Source organism: Chenopodium album, chromosome 17 (genome assembly GCF_948465745.1).
Source record: "Chenopodium album chromosome 17, dcCheAlbu1.1, whole genome shotgun sequence".
Classification (NCBI taxonomy): Eukaryota; Viridiplantae; Streptophyta; class Magnoliopsida; order Caryophyllales; family Amaranthaceae; genus Chenopodium; species Chenopodium album.
This window is the reverse complement of record NC_137850.1, coordinates 16,777,050-16,799,681: the sequence shown is the minus strand read 5'-3', so window position 1 is coordinate 16,799,681 and position 22,632 is coordinate 16,777,050. Positions and strand designations below refer to the sequence as shown.

At 36.2% G+C, this 22,632-nt stretch overlaps 1 protein-coding gene and 1 pseudogene across 1 annotated transcript; one reads left to right on the top strand and one right to left on the bottom strand.

Moving 5' to 3' along the window:
- Window positions 1–8,210: 8,210 nt before the first annotated feature.
- Window positions 8,211–8,531, bottom strand: LOC145588710 (protein FAR1-RELATED SEQUENCE 8 pseudogene; annotated as a pseudogene).
- Window positions 8,532–13,900: 5,369 nt separating this feature from the next.
- LOC145587651 (uncharacterized) lies at window positions 13,901–15,843 on the top strand. Its single transcript, XM_081644369.1, has 5 exons — window positions 13,901–14,018; window positions 14,809–14,937; window positions 15,027–15,108; window positions 15,202–15,318; window positions 15,517–15,843. Exons 2-5 carry the CDS (start codon window positions 14,816–14,818, stop codon window positions 15,565–15,567), a joined length of 372 nt encoding a protein of 123 aa, XP_081500495.1. The 5' UTR covers window positions 13,901–14,018; window positions 14,809–14,815; the 3' UTR covers window positions 15,568–15,843.
- The last annotated feature ends 6,789 nt before the right edge of the window (window positions 15,844–22,632 follow it).

The following is a 22,632-nucleotide window of genomic DNA, read 5'->3' as shown; positions in this document are numbered from 1 at the left end:
TACTTAATTTCAGTTCAGCTCCAATCAGCTGAGTTCAGTTCATTTCAGTAAATGTGAACAAATCCTAAGTGTAGTGGTTAATGTTGTGGCCTATAACGCTAACCATAACCATTTTCTAGTACCTTAGGCTGTCGTATTATGGCTATTTTTTTTTTTGAAACGTACACATAAATTATTCCAAAATCGCCACAAGTACCTCAACAAATCTATGTACGTTATACTGTTGTAAGTAATCAATTAATCAATAAATTGTCATAAAAAAAATTAAAATTCTAATAAATATTTCCTTATATTAGCACTTTCAATAGGCTGCTAAGCTTCTTTATTACTGTAAATGTGAATGGTGCAAGTTATGGTAATTTTAATGGTTAACGTTGTGGGCTATTTTCCTTTTATGATCTTTAATTAATATATTAAGACAACCCTAGATAATATTATAATTATAATATTTATCATGTTCGTCTTGCGGGAAATACCCTTGAACACTTAATAGCAAGAAATACTACTAGTGAGTCGACTTTTGTATGATTGAATAATTTCCCTTACAGTCTCGACACGTTTACCAATACTTGACTTCGTTCAATTAGTAGGCGGAACGATAATTTAGATTTAATAATGTTACAGGAACCTTTGATCAGTTAAAAAATTAAAAATAAAAATAAAACATTTAGTGGTTTAGAACACTACGATTTAATCTATAGTTTTATAATATCATGTCATTGGTACTAATCACCATGGTGCTAATGATGTGATTAACGTAATTAAATAAAAATACATACGAAAGTATTAATTGAAGAATAGTTTGTAAGTAGTATCGCCCAATTTTTATGGTATACCTAACAATATTTCAAAGGGAACCTAGGTTGATGAAAGAACTTTGGCATTTCAGTTTTTGGAAGGTAGAACATAAGAGGAGGTTTGGATAATAAAATTTCCCAACTACCTTATTTAAAACTGACATATGATTTGATTGGGGTTTAGCAAATGTTGACAGCTCTAGAGCACAAGCAGCTTCACATAGTTTACCGTGGGAAAGCTTCCAATTGAAGTGATCTTGTATCCACCAAGGATGAAGCACGTGATCCTTCGTCATGAACCCGTACTACTCCCTTTTGAATTGCTGGAAATGAGGGAGTTGTTTTACATTTCTCGATACTAATTTTTTTTTACCAATTTACTCTTATCGCGACGTGGAACTACCCTATTGGCCATTGAAAGGTTTAAACCATAAATGTAAGTAGTTGCATTGAATAATTGTATAAGTCTGAAATTTAAGTTGTATAGCGCTATTACTCCTAGGAACACCATAGTTAACTTTCTGCTACACCTATGGGCAATAGAGTACTTAAGATCCTTGCACACCCACAGTAGCTACCTTTTTGTCAAATAAATAAAAAAGACAACTATTTTATACAAAGCTTAATTTTTTTTAAAAAAGGAGGTGAGTACTCCATAATAACTTTATTAAGGACATAACCTAATAATTAGAGTGGGAATGCAAATATAGTAGTCCCTCTGTAATTTTTTGATTATTTTTCTGTAAACTTTTTTATGTTTTTCTACTTAGTAATTCCTAAATACGCTAACTATGAGGTTCAATAATTTGAGTGGGATGATATATTAGCTTAATACAAGGCAAGTATGTATATGTTAGTGATGGTTGTGGCCCACGTTATGTTCAAGTTCCGTTTACGCCTCACATTAATCGTGAAAACGTTAATAGATCCCAAAAAAGGTGCTTCATAACTAAGTTGCCCGTTGTATTTTACATAACATGACTCATTATGTAGAAGCTATTTGTATTTTCTTTCCTCTGTTTCCTCGAATTTTTTTACTAAGTTAAAATTTTTACTTGTTTAATAAATCTATTCATATTTTTAAACCTCTTCACTATGTTAGAAGTGGGAGTTCCTAATTAATTTGATTAAACTTTTTTGACAAAAAGTTATAGCCTCTTACACAATTACCATTGCAAAATCCACTCGAGTGCTTTACTCCTAGGTCTCTTTGGTCTAGTTTGAAAAAAGCAACTCTAAGTAAAGTAGATATGAGGTAAATGCAATTTATAGCGCGGAAACATCATGGCCTCATGGGTTGATTTCTTGTTCGAAAGAGGTGAAATCTTAGTCTTTTTTGTGGGTGTACAAAATGTTGATGTATTATATAAATTATCTTTTAAAGCAATGTTAGTTACCTAATTAGGTGAAACAGAATGAAGGCTGTTTCCAGTCTGCAAAGCAAAATGCATATTTTTGACAATGATTTACTAAGCATTTTCCGAAAGTAGTAGTCCCGGACTTGGTACACTAAGTCCTAATGCCTTTTTTACACAACAATGATTTGAAGAATGAGAGCAAAGCCAAAAAGGATATTTTGTACCCTTGATTTACTAAGCAATATATAAACCCTTTTTTGGAAGGTATTGATTTAAATAATGAGATCTTATTGTTATTGTAATTTGAATCCAACACAATTTTCATAGTGACTCAATAAAATCACACGTGAAAAGGTGTACGAGTTACGTATTAATTAATATTGGTTTACACTTCATAGGTGTACGTAAATTTTAATCTTCTATGCAATGGGTCGTATATGTTAAAAATTTCAAACCTTGTAAAACCATGATATAATAAACCGATTTGTAAACGAACTTTATCAATTTTGAAGCACACAAGTTTTCCTAAATGGTTCGAAACCAAATAATACGTTACTAGCTTTCTACTCTAATTTGAATGCCTAATGTACCAAAGAATTACATGACTACATAATGGTATGTGAAGTTTAAGAAATAAAAGTGATAACCAAGTCGATTTTTGACAATATACATTTGCACAATTTATTGAAGCATTCGGTTGATCATTCGGGTTATAATTATTTTACAAATTGGATTACATACGTATGCGACCATATTATTAGTAAGAGTATGGAATTTCACCGGAATAAACCAAAAAACGTGTAACTTAGGTATTATTTTTTTAAAGAAACTTGGACTTGTATGACCTCAACGTCAGTCCTTCAAAAAAGGTTCATCATATAGAATTGTAACAACGAACCCTTAATTTATACTCAAAGGTTAAAACAAATCAATTTAGGGCCTGTTCACATTTACTAAACTGAGTTGAAATAAACTGAACTGTTTGGAGCTGAACTGAACTGAACTGAACTGAACAGTACTGAAATGAACAAATAGGAGTTGAACTGAACGGCATTGAACTGAACTAAGCTGAAATGAAAATTTTATGAGAGAAGGGAAATTAGGAGCTAAACTAAACTTAACTGATTAGAAGTGAACTGAACTGAACTGATTGGAGCTCAACTGAATTGAATTGAACTGAAATTCAGTAATTGTGAAACAGGCCCTTAATGTGTGTTTCTACAATAATTGCACTTAAGTTCATTATTTTCTTTCAAATGCAGCTTCAGTGCATAAAATAATAGTTGCTTGAAAAAAAAATTAAATTCATAGAACGCGTTTGTATTATTGTGAGTAACTAATTTCGGCCCCGTACAATGCATGGATTAATAAAGTATAATTTATTAATAATAATATGCTATCAAATCGAATCAACTTTGAATAATAATTAATAAAGGAACGCGTCTTGTAATTACCGGTTGGATAGTTTTACGTGTTAAAATTTATTTTAAACCTATTAACCAAAATTTACAAAGTAACATGGTAGTTAATTAATTATTGCCTTCCAATTCTTTGACCAAAAAAAAAAAAAAAAAATGACTGAACTTCTATTAATACAATTGAAGTTCCTCAACTTGAAAAAATCTATACACAACGACCCTCTTTCATCTCACTAAATTCTTTAAAACTCCCATTACACCTCTGAACATCACCTTTTATTCCCTCCCTCACTCCACCTTTTCTGAAAGTTGCACCAGAGATTGAAATTAATTAAAAACCCGAATTTACTTCTCCTTGCATTGTTCAATCTTTACACCAATCAACCCCACCAGAACACCATGTTCCATGTCCACAGAGCTAACTACAAAGCCAAGAAAACCCAGTCAAGCCAAACTCTTCAAGCCGCCATTTCAAGAGGATAATTCGTGAATCAAACGGCCGTTTAAGGGTGCCAGACCTGCAAGATATTCACCCCTTGATTCCGAACTGTTTGTTTGGACCAGTTGGGGGGCCTAACCCTACGGAGTTGGATTTTGATAGGATGCTTGCACTCCAAGTCCTTCGTCTTCGGGATACCCACTTGAGTACCACCAACCGTCTTAAGAAATTGGTAAGATGGCCTAGTGTTTCAAAAAAGGTAATTTTGAAAAGGGAACCTAGCTTTAGATTCCCAATCCTCACCCCAAGTGTTTTCACGACCTTGGGACTGCGTGAGGCGCCTCCTACACCACCACATTCTCGTTGTGGGTCAGGTCAAGGTGACAGGGTTCAGGCAATTCCCACTTTAGGGCAGCTCATGACTGAAAAAAGGAATTCTTTGTACAAGGTGGATGAAAAATCTGTAGCCACTAAGGATGGTCAGAACACTAGGGAAATAGCTCCTGACACTGGATCTCCGGAGGTTGTGGCGCCGCGTATGTCTGGAAAGATTTAGAAGGTTGGGTTTTTCTTTAAATGCTTCGACTTTCCATAATTGTGATCCGCTTAGGGTTTTACAAGAAGAACAACAACCTAAATTACTAATGGTATCTTTACAGGGTTGTTTTTAAATTTTTTGTGCTTAACTAATTATGATTAACGGAATTAAGATGTTAAGAATTAAAGGTTTTTGCTAATCCTAGGTCCCTTTTGTTGTTGGGAATATTGGGATTTGGGTGCTACCTAACAAGCAACTATGTGTTGTTGTATAAGTGTCGTAATTAAATATGTTAGTATTGTACTGATATAACTTAATGAACGCGTTTCGTATTATTCTTAGTATAAGTTATCTATTATTATATGATAATTGTGTTCCATTTTTCATAATCATCAAATATTGTTCACTAAATTACCAGATATGTTAGATTCAGGTATATGATCTTTGGGACTAGTCTTTTTAGTGTTCTTGCCTTTTAGAAATGTGTGTAGTATTGTAGTTCATATACTTCGTAGTGTTTTAAACGAGGTAACCCATTACACTCGCCGTGATTCAAACTATAAATTTTATTAATACGGGTCATTGTATAAATACGGGTCACGAATCTAGGAATAGGTGGCCATTCGTTTTATACTAAAACAATTCTGCAACAGAACTCGTGCTAGTGACACCTATATAGTTTTTTATTTTTAAAATATAAGCATATTATAAGTATTGGAATGTTTCGAATACGGGTCACTTCTGTAATGCCCACGGGTTTATGAAAATTGGCCCCGTTTTATCAAGTACTACAACAGTACTAAAATTAGAATATTGAAACAAGTGCAATTCTGATTGGCAACAATTGTAAGTTTAATTTTTTTAATTCAAAAAATAAAATTAACTCATCCAGGCCATTTAATAATATCCAATGTCATAGGGGGCAGATATTTATGTCCATTTCTCAAAGAGGCCCAATTATTCATGTCCAATGTTAAATGGGCCAAGCAAAAGGCCCAAAATTATAAATGTTTAACAAGTGTAAATTGTATCATTCTATGGCAACAATACGTCCACTATGGCTTCACGTCACTAATTAGAAAAGTACAGACAAAGACGCACTTAAGTTTAATTTTTTAGCAATTACTAATTTATTAAAAAAAGGTACTTCTTTAAAAACTCAACTCTTAACAAACTCCCCTTATTTCTCTGTTTTATAGCTACTATTTAAGTAAATCACATTTATTTAACGCTTTATAGCTACTGCTTAACTTAATTTTTTTTATTTTTTTTATTTTTTTTTTGAAAGATAGCTACTGCTTAACTTAATCCACATTTGTCTCTATATTTAGTGTATAGCTTTTTGTAGAACCTTTTTAATTACAAACGTTAAATAAATGTGATTTACTTGTTATCGCATCAAGGATGCGTAGGATGCTAATGATACTACGTTAATAGCTTATAATAAAAGGTGATAAAAGGGATTATCAAAATAAAAAGGTAGAACATATAGCCTTGGATTCATAGTTCACATTAGATGAAAACGAAAGTAGTCTTTCAACCTAAATTAAGGACATAATACTTAAACAAATAGTTCACATTTGATGCCAATTTCCCGGTATCACAGCAGAGTTGAATGCATAGATGCATAGATAGTGTCTTCTTTCATGAATCACTTATTCAATAACCGCCCTATGAACCTTAGAAGCTTTGGTTGTAGGATTGACTGTGGTTGCCTTCCTCTTCGCCTGTGAAAATTTTGCAAACCTTTAAATATTAAATCTTAAATCTGGGGAGAACAAAAAATACATATATTTAAGATTTCAAGGAAAAGCTACAACACACAAATATTGTAGAACTTACTTCGTGTTTGGTACTTTGCTTTTTGCCTTTGCCACAAACAAGAGGAACTAAGTCATTTAGAGATTTCAACCTTGGGGCCTAATTTTCAGACAAAAAAAAAATGAATAATTAAAGCTACATGTGTATATGCAACCCACGTTTAACAGATACAAACATCTACAAGAGTACAAATGCGATTGAACGTTTAGGAAGAGTTACCTTCAATGCTTGTAGCGGGGTGAGTCTCTTGCTCGTTCTAGTGTCAGATTTATTCGCTTTTGCACAATCCTTTGTGTTGCTGCTTCTGCGTGGCTGATCATTGTCAATATTGGGCGTATCCTTGGCCTTGTTCAGATTCCCTCTGTCTTCGTTGTTCTCCAAACCTTTGCTTGTTCCGTGTTTAGATGTATTCTTGGTTTTGTTGTTGCTAGAGGTGCCGTTCTTATTGATGTCATTTGTTGACATTTTCTTAGACTTGGGCACTGGTTTCTTGAACCCCATCTCCGCAAGTGTCTTATTTCTTGAACCCTTAGGCCTTCCCCGGCGTTTTTTCTGCAACAATGGATCTTTAACAACCACATCGCAACTACCAGGACACGAATTCCTTGCACCTATGTGCACCTCAGCAGTAGAAAATTCATTTAATGTTTCTGGGACAATCGAATTTGATTCATTTGCATCGTCTGGGAAAGACATGTCAACACTTTCCTCTAACTTCTGACGTTTGCGCTTATCCACTTCCTTCCTCATCTGTGATATAGCAGTTGATACCAACTCCACAACCTCGTCATTCACCATATCTGCTTCATCGCACAACGCTTCAAACTCAGCCATTAGCTTGTTGTACCTTCTAACCTCAACGTTGTTACTTGGGTCGTGGTAAGAAACACGTACACGAGCGTGTTTTCTTAAGATATCCTTTCTCCATCGACTAACAATATATTGCTCCGGAACTTGTAAAACAAGATTCTAATCGAGTATCCTCATCATATGCTTACACATAATGCCATGTGTTATGAATTTCCGGCATTCACATGACACCTCATTTGTCTCCTTGTTATAAGTGGCAGAGTAACACCGTCTTCGATTAGTGATTACTTCCTCACTTTGTCCCTCAGGTACTACCCACACTCGATCTTCAACCACATATTCAATAATTTTATCGGACAATGTTTTTTCCTCCTTACAGTAGCAGTACATCATCCTAGAACATTTTGCTTGTACCTCTTGAAACTTGGTGTCAGTATACAACTTTTAAAACACCCTCTCTATAGCAAAACCAGTGACAACCCTCCTAACATATTTCACATAGTTTGCATCCGCAGCTGTCTCATCACACACGCGTTTCTCCAAAGCCTTAGCATACTTCTGTGGAAATTCAAACAATTTTGTATTTCGATTCACAAACCCATCAAAAAAGTTATTTACACTCTCAACCCGTTGTGTGGTTTTCATACCAGCCCAAAAATAATCTCTCATATAGGCTGGAATCCACATATGCCGCTCCTTATACAGGTTAGTCAACCAATCATTATATTCCAGTTTATATTCTCTAATAAAACCATCCCACCGACTCTCAATCTCTTCAACTGTAAGGCTCTCATACACCACATCCTTCAAAACACCCTTGAAATCTTTGTACCTTCAAAAATAAAACACATTCAATCAATATCAACATTTAATATCTCACAACTATAAACAACAACATCAATTCCAACACAGTACTAACCTCTCACATTTACCAAGTTTTTCCGGAATATTTCTCATTATGTGCCAAATGCACCAGCGATGTCGTGTAAAAGGCATGACCTCCTCAATGGGCTTGCGCATGGCGGCTGCCTAGTCTGTTAGAATGGCTTTAAGAGGCCGATTATTCATGCATGACAACCATTCCTGGAATATCCATCGGAAGGTATCACAGTCCTCGTGTGAAACCAAGGCACACCCCAACAAAATGGATTGGCCATGGTGGTTAACCCCGACAAAATTAACAAATGGTAGTTCATACTTATTTGTCAAATATGTGGCATCAAAGCATACAACGTCCCCAAATTCTTCATAAGCTGCACGACTACGTGCATCAACCCAGATAACATCTTTCAACCTTCCTTGTTCGTCTAGGCGTTGTGCATGATAAAAATTTGGATTGGCTGCTTGCATTTTTTTTAAAATAGGACATCATTGCGGCTGAATCTCCTCCAACCATTTTTAACCTTCGTTCCTTATATACAACGTCGGACAAATCTTTCACAGTTAATTGCACTTTTGGTTTGGCCCCTTGTATTTCTGTAGCCAAACACCCGTGAATTTGTGTAACAGGGACACCTTCATCAAAGAATTTTAGCAACTTCCTCCTAGCCCCTGTAGTTAACCCTTTCATTCTATACTCTTTAACTAGGTTGGCCTTACTAGGTGTTGGTGTATGATTAGAATGCTCTAACTCCACTCCCTTCCACTACTAGAAAAGTGTCGTTTTCCGACGGAAAAAATTCCTTGGAAACACCCTATTTTCCGTCGGAAATAGGGTTTCCGACGGAATTCCGTCGGAATATGTCGTCGGAAAACCCTTTGTAGGAAAAATGGCATTTTCCGACGAAATTTCCGTCGGAAACACATTTCCGACGAAATTTCCGACGGAAATCGTGCATCGGAAGACAAATTGGGGCCCGGAAACGTCCGTCGTAAATTTCCGACGGAAAACAAATCCGTCGGAAAATTCCGACGGATTTTCCGTCGGAAACTTCTGCCAAAAAAAATAAAAAAAAAAACCCACCCCACCCCACCCCACACCACCACCCACCACCACTTCCAACCCCCACTGCCACCCCACAAGCCAAAAATAAAAAAAAAAACCCACCCCACACCACCACCCACCACGTCCAACCCTAACCCACCCACCACCACGACCCTAACCCAATTAACCAGATCTACCACCACCTTAACCCATTTAACCCATAAAACCCACCACATCCGACCACCGACACCACCGATCCTATCCCAGACCCAACCACATACCACCACCGACCTTATCCCGCCACCATACACAACCACCGACACCATCAACACAACAAAATCGTAAATTAACCCACAAAAAACGAAAATTAACCCACAAAAAACGAAAAGCACCCAAAAAAACGAAAATTTACACAACAAAATCAACACAAAAACTCAAAGCATACCTTAATTCGACATAATAAACCTCGAAATTGGATTTAGAAGGCCAAATTCGACCACAAAAACTCTAGATCTAGAGTTTTTGTGGTTGAATTTGGCCTAAAAACCTTTGTTTTCTTCGTGAGGAGAGAGAAAGGGCGAAATTTGGCCACAAAAATTGGTTGATGTTGATGCCGGCGATGGTGTGTTGATGTTGGTGTTGTTCGTGGTGTTGTTGTTGGTGTTGTTCGTGGGAGGTAAAGAGGGGAAAGAAGAGGAGAGAGAAGGGGGAAGGAGAAGACGAACAGGAGAGAGAAGAGGGGGAGAACGAAGAGGAAAGAGAAGAGGAGAGAGGAAGGACAAGACGAAGGGGAGAGAAGGAGAAGTGGAAAGAGAAAGAGAAGGGGGAAAAAAGAAGGAGTGGAGGCGGAAGGTGTTATTAGGGTTTTAAAAAAAAATTTCCTTTTTTTTTAATTTGTTCCGTCGGAAAATTCCGACGGATTTTTTTTCCGTCGGATATTTCCGACGAATTCAATAATTCCGACGGAAAAGTCATATATTCCGACGGATTTATTTTCCGTCGGAAATTTCCGACGGATTTCCGACAGAATTATTGAATTCGTCGGAAATATCCGACGGGAAAAAAATCCGTCGGAAAAAACGAAATTTCCGACGGAATAATGGGTCCGTCGGAAGCAGTCCGTCGGTATTAAGCTGTTTTCTTGTAGTGATTCACCACCCATTCACCCTGACGATTAACACTTGCATAAACCTTCGCCATACACTCACATTTTTTAGACTTTCGCTTACGTTGACTCAATTCATCAGCACAAACAATACCATCAACTGCGCCCCCTGTACCCGACACATCCATAGCCCTAGCCCTCTTTCGTGCTTCCCTCAACGCCCTCATGTCTGGTCTACCCCAACACTCACACCTCCAAGTAGTCGAAATACGATCTCTCCCCTCACCTTTGGAATAAACACCTTGTGCTCTAGTGACTCCAAAACCCTGCTGCTGGGCATATTCTTTGTAATACGCCTCTACATCTTGCCACGTCTTAAAAACCATACCCACCTTAGGAGGATCTATAGAGGAAGAAGCACTCAACTGATTGCTAGCAACAACTGTGGCTAAAGTATCCATCGTGTTAATTGGTGATTCGAATTCCACACCATTATTAAGATCATCACAGCCCTGGGCCATTGGGGAAGTTTGACCACTACCTATCCCAACATTATTTTCACCGCCACCAATCCCTGATTTTTCATTACCAGAAATTCCATTATCATTACCAGGACCATCGTCACCTTCACTCACAATGTCTTGAACATCCATATTTTGTAGCTCAGCTCGCAACACCTTTATTGCAGTTACTAAGCCTGAGATAAATTTGTAGTTCAATTAACTATGTAATCGTTTTACATATACATTTGTATTATTAAAAAAAAAAAAATTTAAAGACCCGAACCATTGTTCTTTTTATTAACCAATACTTGAACTTAAATCAGGTAATACAAGATAAGACACACTACTTGGAAAATCCCCTTCCAAAATAACTCAACTCTCTTCTTCATAAATTAATTCATAGCTCTTCTCAATAAAATAACAGCAACATTAACTCCACTTGTATCAGTCGAAACAATGTGATCTAATTTTTAAATTCAATTGACCACAAAATATAAATTAAATCAACTTTATCATGAATTTAAAGTCATATACAGAAACATGTACACTCCTCACTTCCTGACCTTATACCAACTCTGCCGAATTCTACATATATATTTAATTAGTCGAATTCACACAAACTTATTATTTTCCTTTTTAATTATATGGTTGAAACAAATAAAAATAATCCAAAGCACTAGTAAACCTAAAATACCGAAATGATAACTACTCAATGAAACAAACATTAGTTCCTTTTGCAACTACATTTAATCCCCTCTACGTAGGTAGATTATTTCAAGATGAAAAGTCCATTCCATATCCTAATTTCTAATTCGTATTATATACAGTAATACTACAAATCTCAAATTGTTCTAATAAAGAAAATTAAAACTTTGAACAAAACATGATTCGAATATGTACTAAACAAGATAATGTAAATACAACACGTACCGTAACAATAAAATTAATACGCCTTACAACCTTCCCTTCACCATGAACAGATCATATCTTTGTGTCACTCCATAATTGAGATCTACAAATACACCTTCTTGGGGATATCAATACGCTAATTTTTATTTTTGAAATTTTATTAAAAAATGTAAACCACTCATTTTTTTAAAAAAACTTGTTACACAAGAAATCTTTTATACAGCTACACACTTCAGGAGTTCCAAACCTACCAACCACACAAGTAATTGACGAATTAAATATCTAGCTTCTCCATGAAGCAAATCAATCAACGGCGCTAACATATAGGACTATCGACGTTAAGATAATTTGGCCTTCCGTCAGCATTGTCAGCAACTGACTCATCATATTAAAATGAGAAGCGCTGAGTTGGTTAATTGACTCATCATCCTCTAATGAAGAGGGCTGACTTGGCGAAGAAGATTGACAAGCTGAAAAAATCATAAAGATCAACTGGGCAGCCCTCCTTAGAGAGTCAATTAATTAGCAGATTCTCAGCAGCTGAAATGAATCTTATGAGTGTTAAGATACATTTATAAAATTGTTAGCTCTGATCTATGTTGCATTAGCTGAATGAGCTTTGCTTTCATTCTGAAAATAGATATCTGAGTCAGTTGACAGCATGTTTGGATAGCAACATAGGAAAGAAAGGGTAGGGATAAGGAAGGAAGGGAAGGTGAGGGGAGAGAGGAAGAAATTCAACTTCTCTTGTTTGGATGAGGGATAAAAGGGGAGGTAAAAGTTGATATTTGGGGTAGAACGTTGGAGTATTAGCCTCTAGAATAGTAATAAAACTCAAATTATTCCCAACTTGTGTCCTAAATTGATCGTAAAGCAGGAAAAAAAAGGTCTTGATCTTTTTGTATGCAAAGTTAATTGCTATTTAGTACTACCATCTGAATATTTATATATATTTGTGGTTTCCTGTAAGTAATCGCCAATTTGCTTTTTGCCCTAGTTAATGAATCTGAATCACTACATGAATCACCTAACCAAAGTAAATTACAAATCTTAAGTTATAGGCCCTTCCCTGTGAGTACTGTTTTGGTGAGTTCTGCTTTTCGACACTGGTACATGATGTGCCTTTGACACAGACATTGGAGTACCACCTAGTTAGGGATTAGATGATCCAATTTATGAACACGGGAATGCTGAGCATTCTTTGCCAAGTGTTTTGCACGACATTCCCTTACCTTTGCACGAATCTTTGACGTTGCTGTGCGAACCGCCTCAACTGTATCATCATCCACGACAGAAGTTCCGTCGCACAAAGCCTCAAGATTTGGGATCAGCTTGTTCCAACGTTTGCATTCTTTGGTTTGGGTAGGATTGTGATAAGCCACTTTGACCCATGTGTGCCTCTAGAGAACATCCTTCCGCCAACGATCAAGTATATATTTCGATGGAATTTCTTTCACCCTATGTTGATCCCACACTCTAATGATATGCTTACACAAAATGCCATCTTTTTCAAACTTTCGACAATCACAGGACATGTCTTTGGTATCATAGGGAAGACAAGTAAGTAAAACCTCCGGCATTAGGTGAGGATTTCTTCACTTTCTCCAGTGGATTTCTATATCACTAACAACTTCCTCGCCCTTAGGAGTGACATAAATCATTCTTGAACATTCTTTTTGCACTTCTTTAAACTTGGCATGAGTGTAATTTTTTTTGAACCCCTTGAGTGGACTTAATAGGTTTGGGCGTTGCCTATTTTACGACTTAGAAGTCTTTTAACCTGTTCCATTTGATTTATTTTATAACCCGAATGGTATTTGATTAATTTGGATTATTTATTTGGGTGGGCTAAAAATAATTAAAATGGATTATTAACATGATTTAACCCAAATTAATATATTTAATTTAATGTATGACACTCATAAATTTCCGTGTCTATAAGTGTATTTTCCACCATTGAAATTGAAGGTTGAAAGAGGAGAGAGAAAACAACAAAAAGTTGAAGGAGAGAGAAAATCAGAAAATACCAAAAGGTTATAATGGAGGAGAGAGAAAACAAAAGTTAACTAAAGTTAGATGTAATTACATGTACACCCCTTGATAATTGTATTTTCTTTTTGACTAGGGAAAAAAATAATTTGCAATAAAAGGGACTAAATTTTCCTACTAAAAAAAATCTAACAAAAATGGTTGCTGGGAGTATTGAACCCGAGACATTGACATTTATCTACGTACATAGTTGCTCCAACTCCAAGGCCTCCAACCCATTGAATTGCTCCGTCTAAAATAAAAAAACGGACTCACATAGCCCTGACTCCTCCTTCTCTCTTTCAGTTCTCCATTGAAGCGCACTCACATCGCACTTGACGTTCTCCATCATTGAAGCAGCTTCTGAGGTAAGTTGTTTCTTTTTGTAATCAATTTCACAATCTAGGGTTTAATTTTATTTAATTTAATTGTCAATGTATAAGTGTAAGGTTTGAAAATCTCAACTATTGCTTCTAAATACCAACATTATGAAAACAAAACTATGAGCCTAATTGAATCACATTTCCCTAGAATTATGTGATTTTTTCGAGATAATTGAATCAAGTTTGGTTGCTAGTGTATTGCACCGCCCTTTAGTGTCAGGATTCAACTATGAAATTGAGTAGTTGAAGCTTAATCATATGATTGGTGCTTTTTCCAGATTAGTTGTTAATGTCAAATTTTAAACATGAAAACCCATCGCCAACAATTGTACCAGTAATAGTTCTCTAGTACTCTTTGTTTGGTTTTAATATGGATTTCTTACTACTCCGTACTATTTGATTGTAATATTGAACTTTCGGTTTATATGAATAATTTAAAAAACTTTTGGAATGAAATCAATTATGAACTAGCTTTGGAAAAAAAAAAATTGGATTCATGACAGGTGGTTGATAATTAATTGCAACCCACCATCCGGGAATTCCTGGATCCGTCATTGTTTGGCCCTAGTCCCATCTCTGATCAATTGCAATGGCCGTCAATAATTATGATTTATTCGTTGCTTTGCCAATTTTGAAGGGTTCTTGAGATATACATAAGTAATATTGTAATCTTATGCTCTAGTAGTTTATTGGCATAGTTTCAATAAGGCTTGAATGATGCTAACATATGCTGCTTTCTTTTATCTTTTTGGGCATTTGCAATCGGGCGAAGTAGTGGACATATGATGAGAGTATATGATGCTTGCTATGAAATATTGAAGATTCAGAAATTTCGACGGCTGGTCTCCTATGGTGGATTTTATTGTTTTGCGGCAGTATTGAGTTATGCTTATACCAACAACACGTAAATATTATATGTTGGTTTATTTTTGTGGGATGAGCTTTGATGATTTGATGAGGAATAATAATGCTTTCTCTGTTCTTGGTGTTGAACACGAGAGCTGGGTATTCCAGAGGTGATCAATTCTATGCATCTTATCCTGCAGGAACAGAAATGCTAACAGACACTGCAAAGGTTAGAACTGATAAATGTCGAGTCCCTCTCCATCTGAGAACTTGTGTATTTTTAAGGCTTCATTATCTGATAAATGCGAAATTTGTTTTGCAGTTATATAAAGCTGCGCTTGGCAATTGCTTTGAGGTGGAGGATTGGGGGCCAATAGAGTTTTGCATTATGGCTAAACATTTTGAGCGACAGGGGAAATCACCATATGCTTACCATGCTGTAAGTTGGCTTATATACTTTATGCATTTAAAAAAATGGAGTGAGTAATTTTTTGTGGGTATGACATATCTTGTGGTAGAACTGTATGATTGCTAAAAACTCTATGAAGTTCATTGAACGCTCTTCTTGTCTTATACTCCGTATGTTACTACCAAGAAAATTTCTTGGTGTTAACTGTCTAATCTTCTGTGATGACAGCAATACATGGCTCATCTTCTTTCACATGGGCAGCTCGATGGAAGTGGATAAAAAAGGTTTGCTATGAGAGTCCTCGAGGAAAAACTTGACTGGAAAACTGTTACTACAAATACCATGAACTAATAATGAACCTTGGCTCCGGACCAAACATAACATGCCCTCAATGAAATCCTGCCTGTAAATGTTTTACTATGATGCTATATTGTACACTTATGTCTCAAAACTACTAATTCTGAAATGCGGAATTATTGTACATGTGCAGGGTATCACAAACTCTTATTATTTTTGCTTATTGCTATTTTGCTTAAATACAAAGTGCATGTTGCTTTTTTGCATTTGCATTATCCTTTCAATAATTACTGTTATTAGTTAACTTGAATCTGTTCTATTAGTACTTGAGCAAATGTTGATGTGGAAATAAAGCATCAATCTATCAACACTACAGGTTTGTATTTTGTAATTATAATTTCAACTGGTAAATTTGGTGGCACGACATTACATTGGATAAACAGAGATGTCTTCAAACTGTAGCAAAAGTAAGTGCCTGTAGAATTAGAAGCTCAACTTGGGCAAGGTAGGATTACAAATTAACAATAGGGAAAAGAGGAAAGATAATAAGGCTTTATGCCAGTGGCTTGTAGGGGTTATTACTGAAGCTGAGGCATAAGTTGCTGAATAGAAAATTCTTGGAAGGTTTGAGGCTCTACCATATCCTGTGAAAGTAATTTGGTTTCTCAAACGTAGTAAAGGCAAAGCACGCAATCTACTTCCCCATACAAAACTTGTAAACACAACAAAGGACCAAACATTCAACTTAATCAAATACCGGTGGAAGATTTCTGGCAGAAACAAGCTCAAGGGTCACTCCTGATCTATCCTAAAGAAAATTAGGCATACTGTACATGTAATCTTACAAGGTTAGAAGTTGCTAGCCTAACAACAATCTAACAGACAATGAATTACGAAGAATCTACTAAATACTACGAAGCCTACATACACCACAATAAAACAGACAAGACCCTGAGGATAGTCCGGCCTGCACTAAATATTTTAGAATATATTACAGCTGAATCCACCATTATCTTGATTTCCACACTTTGCTCTTTTGTATTCTGTCATCATGCAAGATACAATAGACAATAGAAGATTAATTATGCATGCAGAGAACCTTGAAACATCTATACATATCTATGGTGTCAACCAGTTAAGTTACATGCATGATAACATTTTGCTAGAGCTGTCAGTTTCTGACCTGAACTGTTAAATCCGACTGTTTCGAACTGATTCGAAAAGGAACTGAACTGTTTAAAACCCGTTTTTGGAAACCGAAAACTGACCCGACCCAATTTTTTCCAACCCGAAATTGAACTGAACCGAATTTGTGCGAACCGTTACTAACCCGACCCGTTATCAAGCCAAACCGTTACAACCCGAAACTGAAAGCAACCCAAACCGATTACGTCTAAACCCGATAATAACCCGACCCATTTTAAACCGAAAACCATTAAAACCCGATAAAAATCCGATAAACCTAAATCGTTCCAACCCGTAACCCGTTGTGACCGAACCATTTATAATCCGTAACCCGTTGTGACCGAACCGTTTATGACCCGTAACTCGTTGAGACCAAACCGTTTAAAACCCGTAACCCGTTATGACTGAGTCATGTACAACCTGTAACCCAATATGTTTATGATTTAATCCGTTTCAACCCACTACTCGATAAACCAAACTTATTTATGACTTGACTTAATTATAACATGACCCGTTTCTACCCGTTATCTGACTAATTCGACTCGATAATCATCCGACTCAAATTTAACCTGATATGATTTGAACTGAAACACGCTTTAAATTGGGTAAACTCGTTTTCAAACCAACCAAGTTCAATCTAAACCGATTATAACATGAAACGATAATGATTGGACCCGATTTCACCCGATTTGTTTTGAACCGAAACCCATTTTCGAACCGACCCAGTTTAACCCAAACTCATTATGACCCGAACCAATTACGACCCGTCCTGATTAAGACCCAAACTGTTTTTACCGAAACCCACTTTAAACAGGCTAAACCCGTTTTCAAACCGACCCAGTTCAACCCAAATTGATTATGACCCGAACCGACTAGAACCCGACCCGATAAGGACCCGATCCGAATAAAAACTGCAATTAAAAAAAACCAAACCAAACTAACCCGATAATTTTCAAAACCGACCCAAACCAACCGGCTAATTATTTCAACCCGTTATAAACCGACCCGTTATAACCCGAAACTGATAAACCCAACCCCAACCCGAACTGTTTACCCGAATTGACACCCCTACATTTTGCCCATTAACAATGAACATCAAACATGTCATAGGTATTAAATACAAACTTAAAGACCATGTCAAGCATGCCTGGTGTTTAGTATTCAACTATGCTATACTATATTATCCCTCAGACCTTTTTAAAGCACTAATTATATGCCTATATTTGACAGGCAGATTTAAGCAATCTCACCCCTTCTAACGGCTGAGTTTGTTTCCATGAATTAGGCATATACATGAGACTGCTAGTTTTCATAAGAAAACATAGTATTGTAAAACAAAATTTCAAACCATCACATCTATGTTACAGATTATGTCTAAAAAGTTTCCAAATGAAGTAGAAGTGCACTAGACCATCCAGAAATAACAATCAAACACAATGTCTTGGATGTCCACAAAAAGTTGTCACATATCTTGATATAATAACAGTTCATAGAAGAACTTCCTTAGTTGCCCTATAAAAGTGATGGAAAGAAAGCGGGAATGATAGTTATTAAAGGGCAATTAAAACTCATGTACTGAGAGGCTGGGTGAATATGACTAGATTATCTCTAATGACTATTGATATGCAGATTGAAATTTGTAGTACTAGGATAGGTTACAATTGACTTTTGAAAAACCACATCAGAATTCCTTTCTCAGCTAAAAAAACCAGCACTTTCATCAGGCAAGAAGTGTGAACAAGCAACTTTAGAAATTAGATGATTTAAAATCAGTTAAAGATGGACTGTCAGCAAACCAGCAACACATCTAGTTAAGAGATTATTATTATATCTCAGTATCTCCAAACAGTCTTGATGCGTAAAGCACGAAAAAAATCCTCCTAAGCAGGATAAACCAGAATAGACATAGAAAACACATATAATTATGTTTGATCCTAAGTTGAGGTTTGGGCTTGATATATTTCTTTAACTTGAGGGATATTAAGCTTTAATTTATAACTTATGTTACGGCATCCATTTGAGGCAATTCTTATTTTTATAAAAGATGTACGCAACTGCACATTTACGCCACCGTAGTTGAGGTGATAGCAACATTCTAAAACATCTTTCCTTTCGAAAAAAATAAAAAAAATAGCAACATTCTAAAAAGTTAATTGCTAAGATAGAACAATGTCTATTTACATGATAATCCTTGAAAAGGAAAATCCATGATCTCTCACAACTATATAGAGATGAAAATGTTCTCTAACAGCTTAAAAACCTTACAAGAAAGTAATTAACATAAAAAAGAAGAAAGTGTTATGATCTTTATCTGGATTAGACCATGACCACACCCTTAAATTAAGGGTACGGATGTCCAAACTAAATTGAACTATTCATTTTGTAATTCCTTTTATTCAGTTTGTACTTGAGATCAATTTTTAAAGTGTCTAGCTCCAAATGCATATAACATAAGACTAAAGTAGAACCAATTAATCTAAAGAGAGTTTATTTTCGAAAAATTAAAAGGACAGGGTAAAACTAGGAATTAATGCAATCTATATTATTATTTCAAAGTGCGGGTGAATGATAATTAAGCAAAAGCTAAGGCTCAATCCATTCTCAAAGTCTCAAGTATGCCACATCATTCGCATATAAAAGGCAAGCATTTTATTATGATCACTCATCACGCACCAATCAATAGGGGGAACAAAAAAGGAAACCAAGATCAGGATAGAAAAATGAACAAAAAAAAGTACTACCTCCCTTAATTTTTTGTTGCAACAAAGAAATTTCATGACTCACAAATAATACCGCTTTGTTGCAACTAAAAATTAACAAAGGTAGTAATTCAAATAAATAGTTCAAGGAAAAAAAAAAAACTAAGATCAAATCAATAATCATGCAGGGGGATACAGACAACAAGATTATAAGAGAAAATTAGACCAAAAAAACAAGGATTAAAAAAAAAAAAAGTAAATTTCAATTATATTTTAGCATGAGAGAAGACTAAGAAATGAGCCAAAAAAAAAAAAAAAAAAAAAAAAGAAAGAAAAAGAGGAAATTTCAATTGTTTTCACCTTGAATTAGGCAAACAAGACGTTCATAATTAAAAATTATAAATCAATTTTCTAGCATGAGAAAAAGGAAACCAAGAACAAATTAACAGTCATGCAACCGAAAAAAAAGGTAGCCACGACCAAGAGAGAAAACTAGACAAAATGGAAAGAACAAATAAATATAGGAAATTCAATCAAGATATTCCAATATGACAAGATTAAAAAGGAGCCAAAAAATTAAATTTTGAAAGTTTTATTATAATAGTTGAAGTTTTGTAATTTTATGCCAAAATTATCTATATAATGCATTTAAAATTATAAATTTAGATAAGACAATAAAATTTTAAGACCATTTCTTATACAGGCACAAACTAGTCTTTTACTTGATAAAAAAGATCATACTAGTCAGGTAATTCTGCAGTCAGCCATGAAGAATTACTAATGCAGTATAGAAAGATTTGTCCTTCAGCAAAAATTAGATATTAATTCAACCACTTGCAATCAAGTTCGGGTCAAATCATTTTTGGTCGATATTAGGTTCGGGTCGGACCACCTTTTGGTTGATTTCAGGTTTGGGTCAGATCACTTTTGGGTTGATTCAGGTTTGCGTCAGATCATCTTTGGGTTGACTTTACAGGTTAGGTCATATTCGGCTCCATTGCGAATATGATTTAATGATAAAACTAGTTTTAAGGCCCGGGCGATGCCCCGAGTTACTGCATTATTCCATAATTGAAATCCTTACTTATATTTAATTTTGGTAGAAGACATGTATATGATGATAGCTTACGTGGCTAACACTTTAGTTTTTAAACTTAAGGTTGCGGATTCAAATCTTGTACAATCCATATTTTTAAGCACGTGAAATGAAAGACTAATTGAGGAGCACCACGTGGCATGTAGGCTTGTTTAGGAACACCTAATAACATATAGTATAGATAATCATTATATTTTTTGTCAGGTGAAGTCAAATTCAGATCAAGTGATTTCGGGTTGAGTTTTGAGTTTCACATAAAGTATTCCGAGCCGGGTAATCAGGCATGGGTTAGTTTTATCAATCACAAGGCTGAACATTTTGCAATATAAGGTGTAAATTATGGCATTTTACCTGGCTGCATAGTGGACAAGACTAATTCAAGTGCTATCCAGAGATTGAAGTTTTATTCTCGAGCGCAGCTGGTCTATCGAGGCCAACGGAACTACTGAAATCTTTGCTGCCTTTTGACAATTGCTCTCATTTAGCTGCTGATCAGGCTGGTTATCAGAGGAGGTTGTCATTGCTCTCGTTTTAGGACGCTGAACTTCAAATTTCCCTAGATTCCCCTCATGTTTGTGACAGTGCCACTCATTTTGCTGCTGATCAGATTGATTGTCTGAGGTTGTCACTGCTCTTGTTTTAGGACCCTGAACTCCTTCAAATTTTCCACAAGTTCTCTCATGCTCATGACGGCGCTGCACAATTTGCTGCTGATCAGGCTGATTGTTGGAAGAGGTTGTCATTGCTCTTGTCTTAGGACGTTGACCTCCTTCAAATTCTCCTTGACTTCCTTCTTGTTCATGACAGAGCAACTCTTTTTGCTGCTGATCAGGCTGATTGTCAGAGGAGGCAGTCATTGCTGTTGTTTTAGGACGCTGACCTCCAATGTGCAATTTGTGCTTCTTCAGCTGTTGACAAGTTTCATCGTCTGAGGGTGGTGTTGTTTGTCCAGTTTCAGATGTCCTGTGAACTTCACTTTGCAATTTCTCACTGATGTGTTGCTGTGATATGCTGAGAGTTGCTGGTTCAGAAAACCCGGCTAGTTTCTGAAGATGCAATATCGATGAAGCTGCAGTATCTTCCTTGGAAGCTTCTATCTGTTTTGGTGACCTTCCTTGGCAATCTTTTTCTGGCTGTTTGAATTGTTGCTGAGAATTTTGACCACTTTCTGGTTCAGATGACCCTTCTTGTCAATGAGCATGCAAATTTAAAGAAGCCACTGCATCTTCGGTGGCTGCTTCTAGTTGTTTCCATGGCCTCTCTAGGTTTTCTTCTTTCATGTCTTTGGTATGTTGCTGAGAATAATGACCAGCTGAACGTTCACATGACCCTTCTTGGAGATGCAAATGCAAATTTGAAGAAACTACTGCATCTTCTTGGACTCCATCTGTTTCTATCCACAGCTGTTTCTGGCCATCCGTTTCTAGCAGTATGACTTTATGCAGAGTGTTGGAAGAAAAAGCACATTCAGATGACTCATCTTGCGGCTGGAAATGCAAGTTTGAAGAGCCTAGATCATCTTCCTTGCTTGCTTCTACTTGCTTCAGTGGCCTTTCTGGACCATCATTATTAGACTGCATTGTTTGCAGTTGGGGATTCTGATCAATTTCCAGCTCAGACAATCCTTCTTGCTGAAGATGCACATTCATTATAACTACTGCACTTCCCTCGGTTTCCTCTTTTTGTTTCCGAGGCCTTCCCCGTTTCTTTACCTGAGGTTGCAAAGTCAGCAAATCAGCCTTTACCTTGGTTGCACTTTCTTCTTTCCGAGGCCTTCCCCGGCCTCTCTTCTGTTTGTTTTGCTGCTTTTGATTCCAGTGAGTTGCAGGTTTAGGAAGCCCTTTTTGCAGCTGAAGCTGCTCATCTAATGAAGGCACGGCATCTTCTTTGCTTTCTTCTACTTGTTTCTGGGGCCTTGTAGGAACATTTTCCTCTTCTAAGGTACACATAGTTGCTTCTAGAGGCTGAAGTCTACCATCAATTTGACTTTTTACTTCTTGGTGTTCTATTTGATGCTTGGGATTCTGCAAGGATGGTTCTACCTGCTTCTGGTGTTTTTCTTTTTCT

What these genes read in the sequence shown, in the direction of transcription:
- LOC145587651 (XM_081644369.1), top strand. Translation starts at nt 14,816, where the DNA reads ATGATGAGAGTATATGATGCTTGCTATGAAATATTGAAGATTCAGAAA. An exon ending in TATGCTTATACCAACAACAC is followed by an intron (nt 14,938 to 15,026) that starts GTAAATATTATA and finishes CTTGGTGTTGAA; the next exon opens with CACGAGAGCTGGGTATTCCA. An exon ending in TGCTAACAGACACTGCAAAG is followed by an intron (nt 15,109 to 15,201) that starts GTTAGAACTGAT and finishes TTTGTTTTGCAG; the next exon opens with TTATATAAAGCTGCGCTTGG.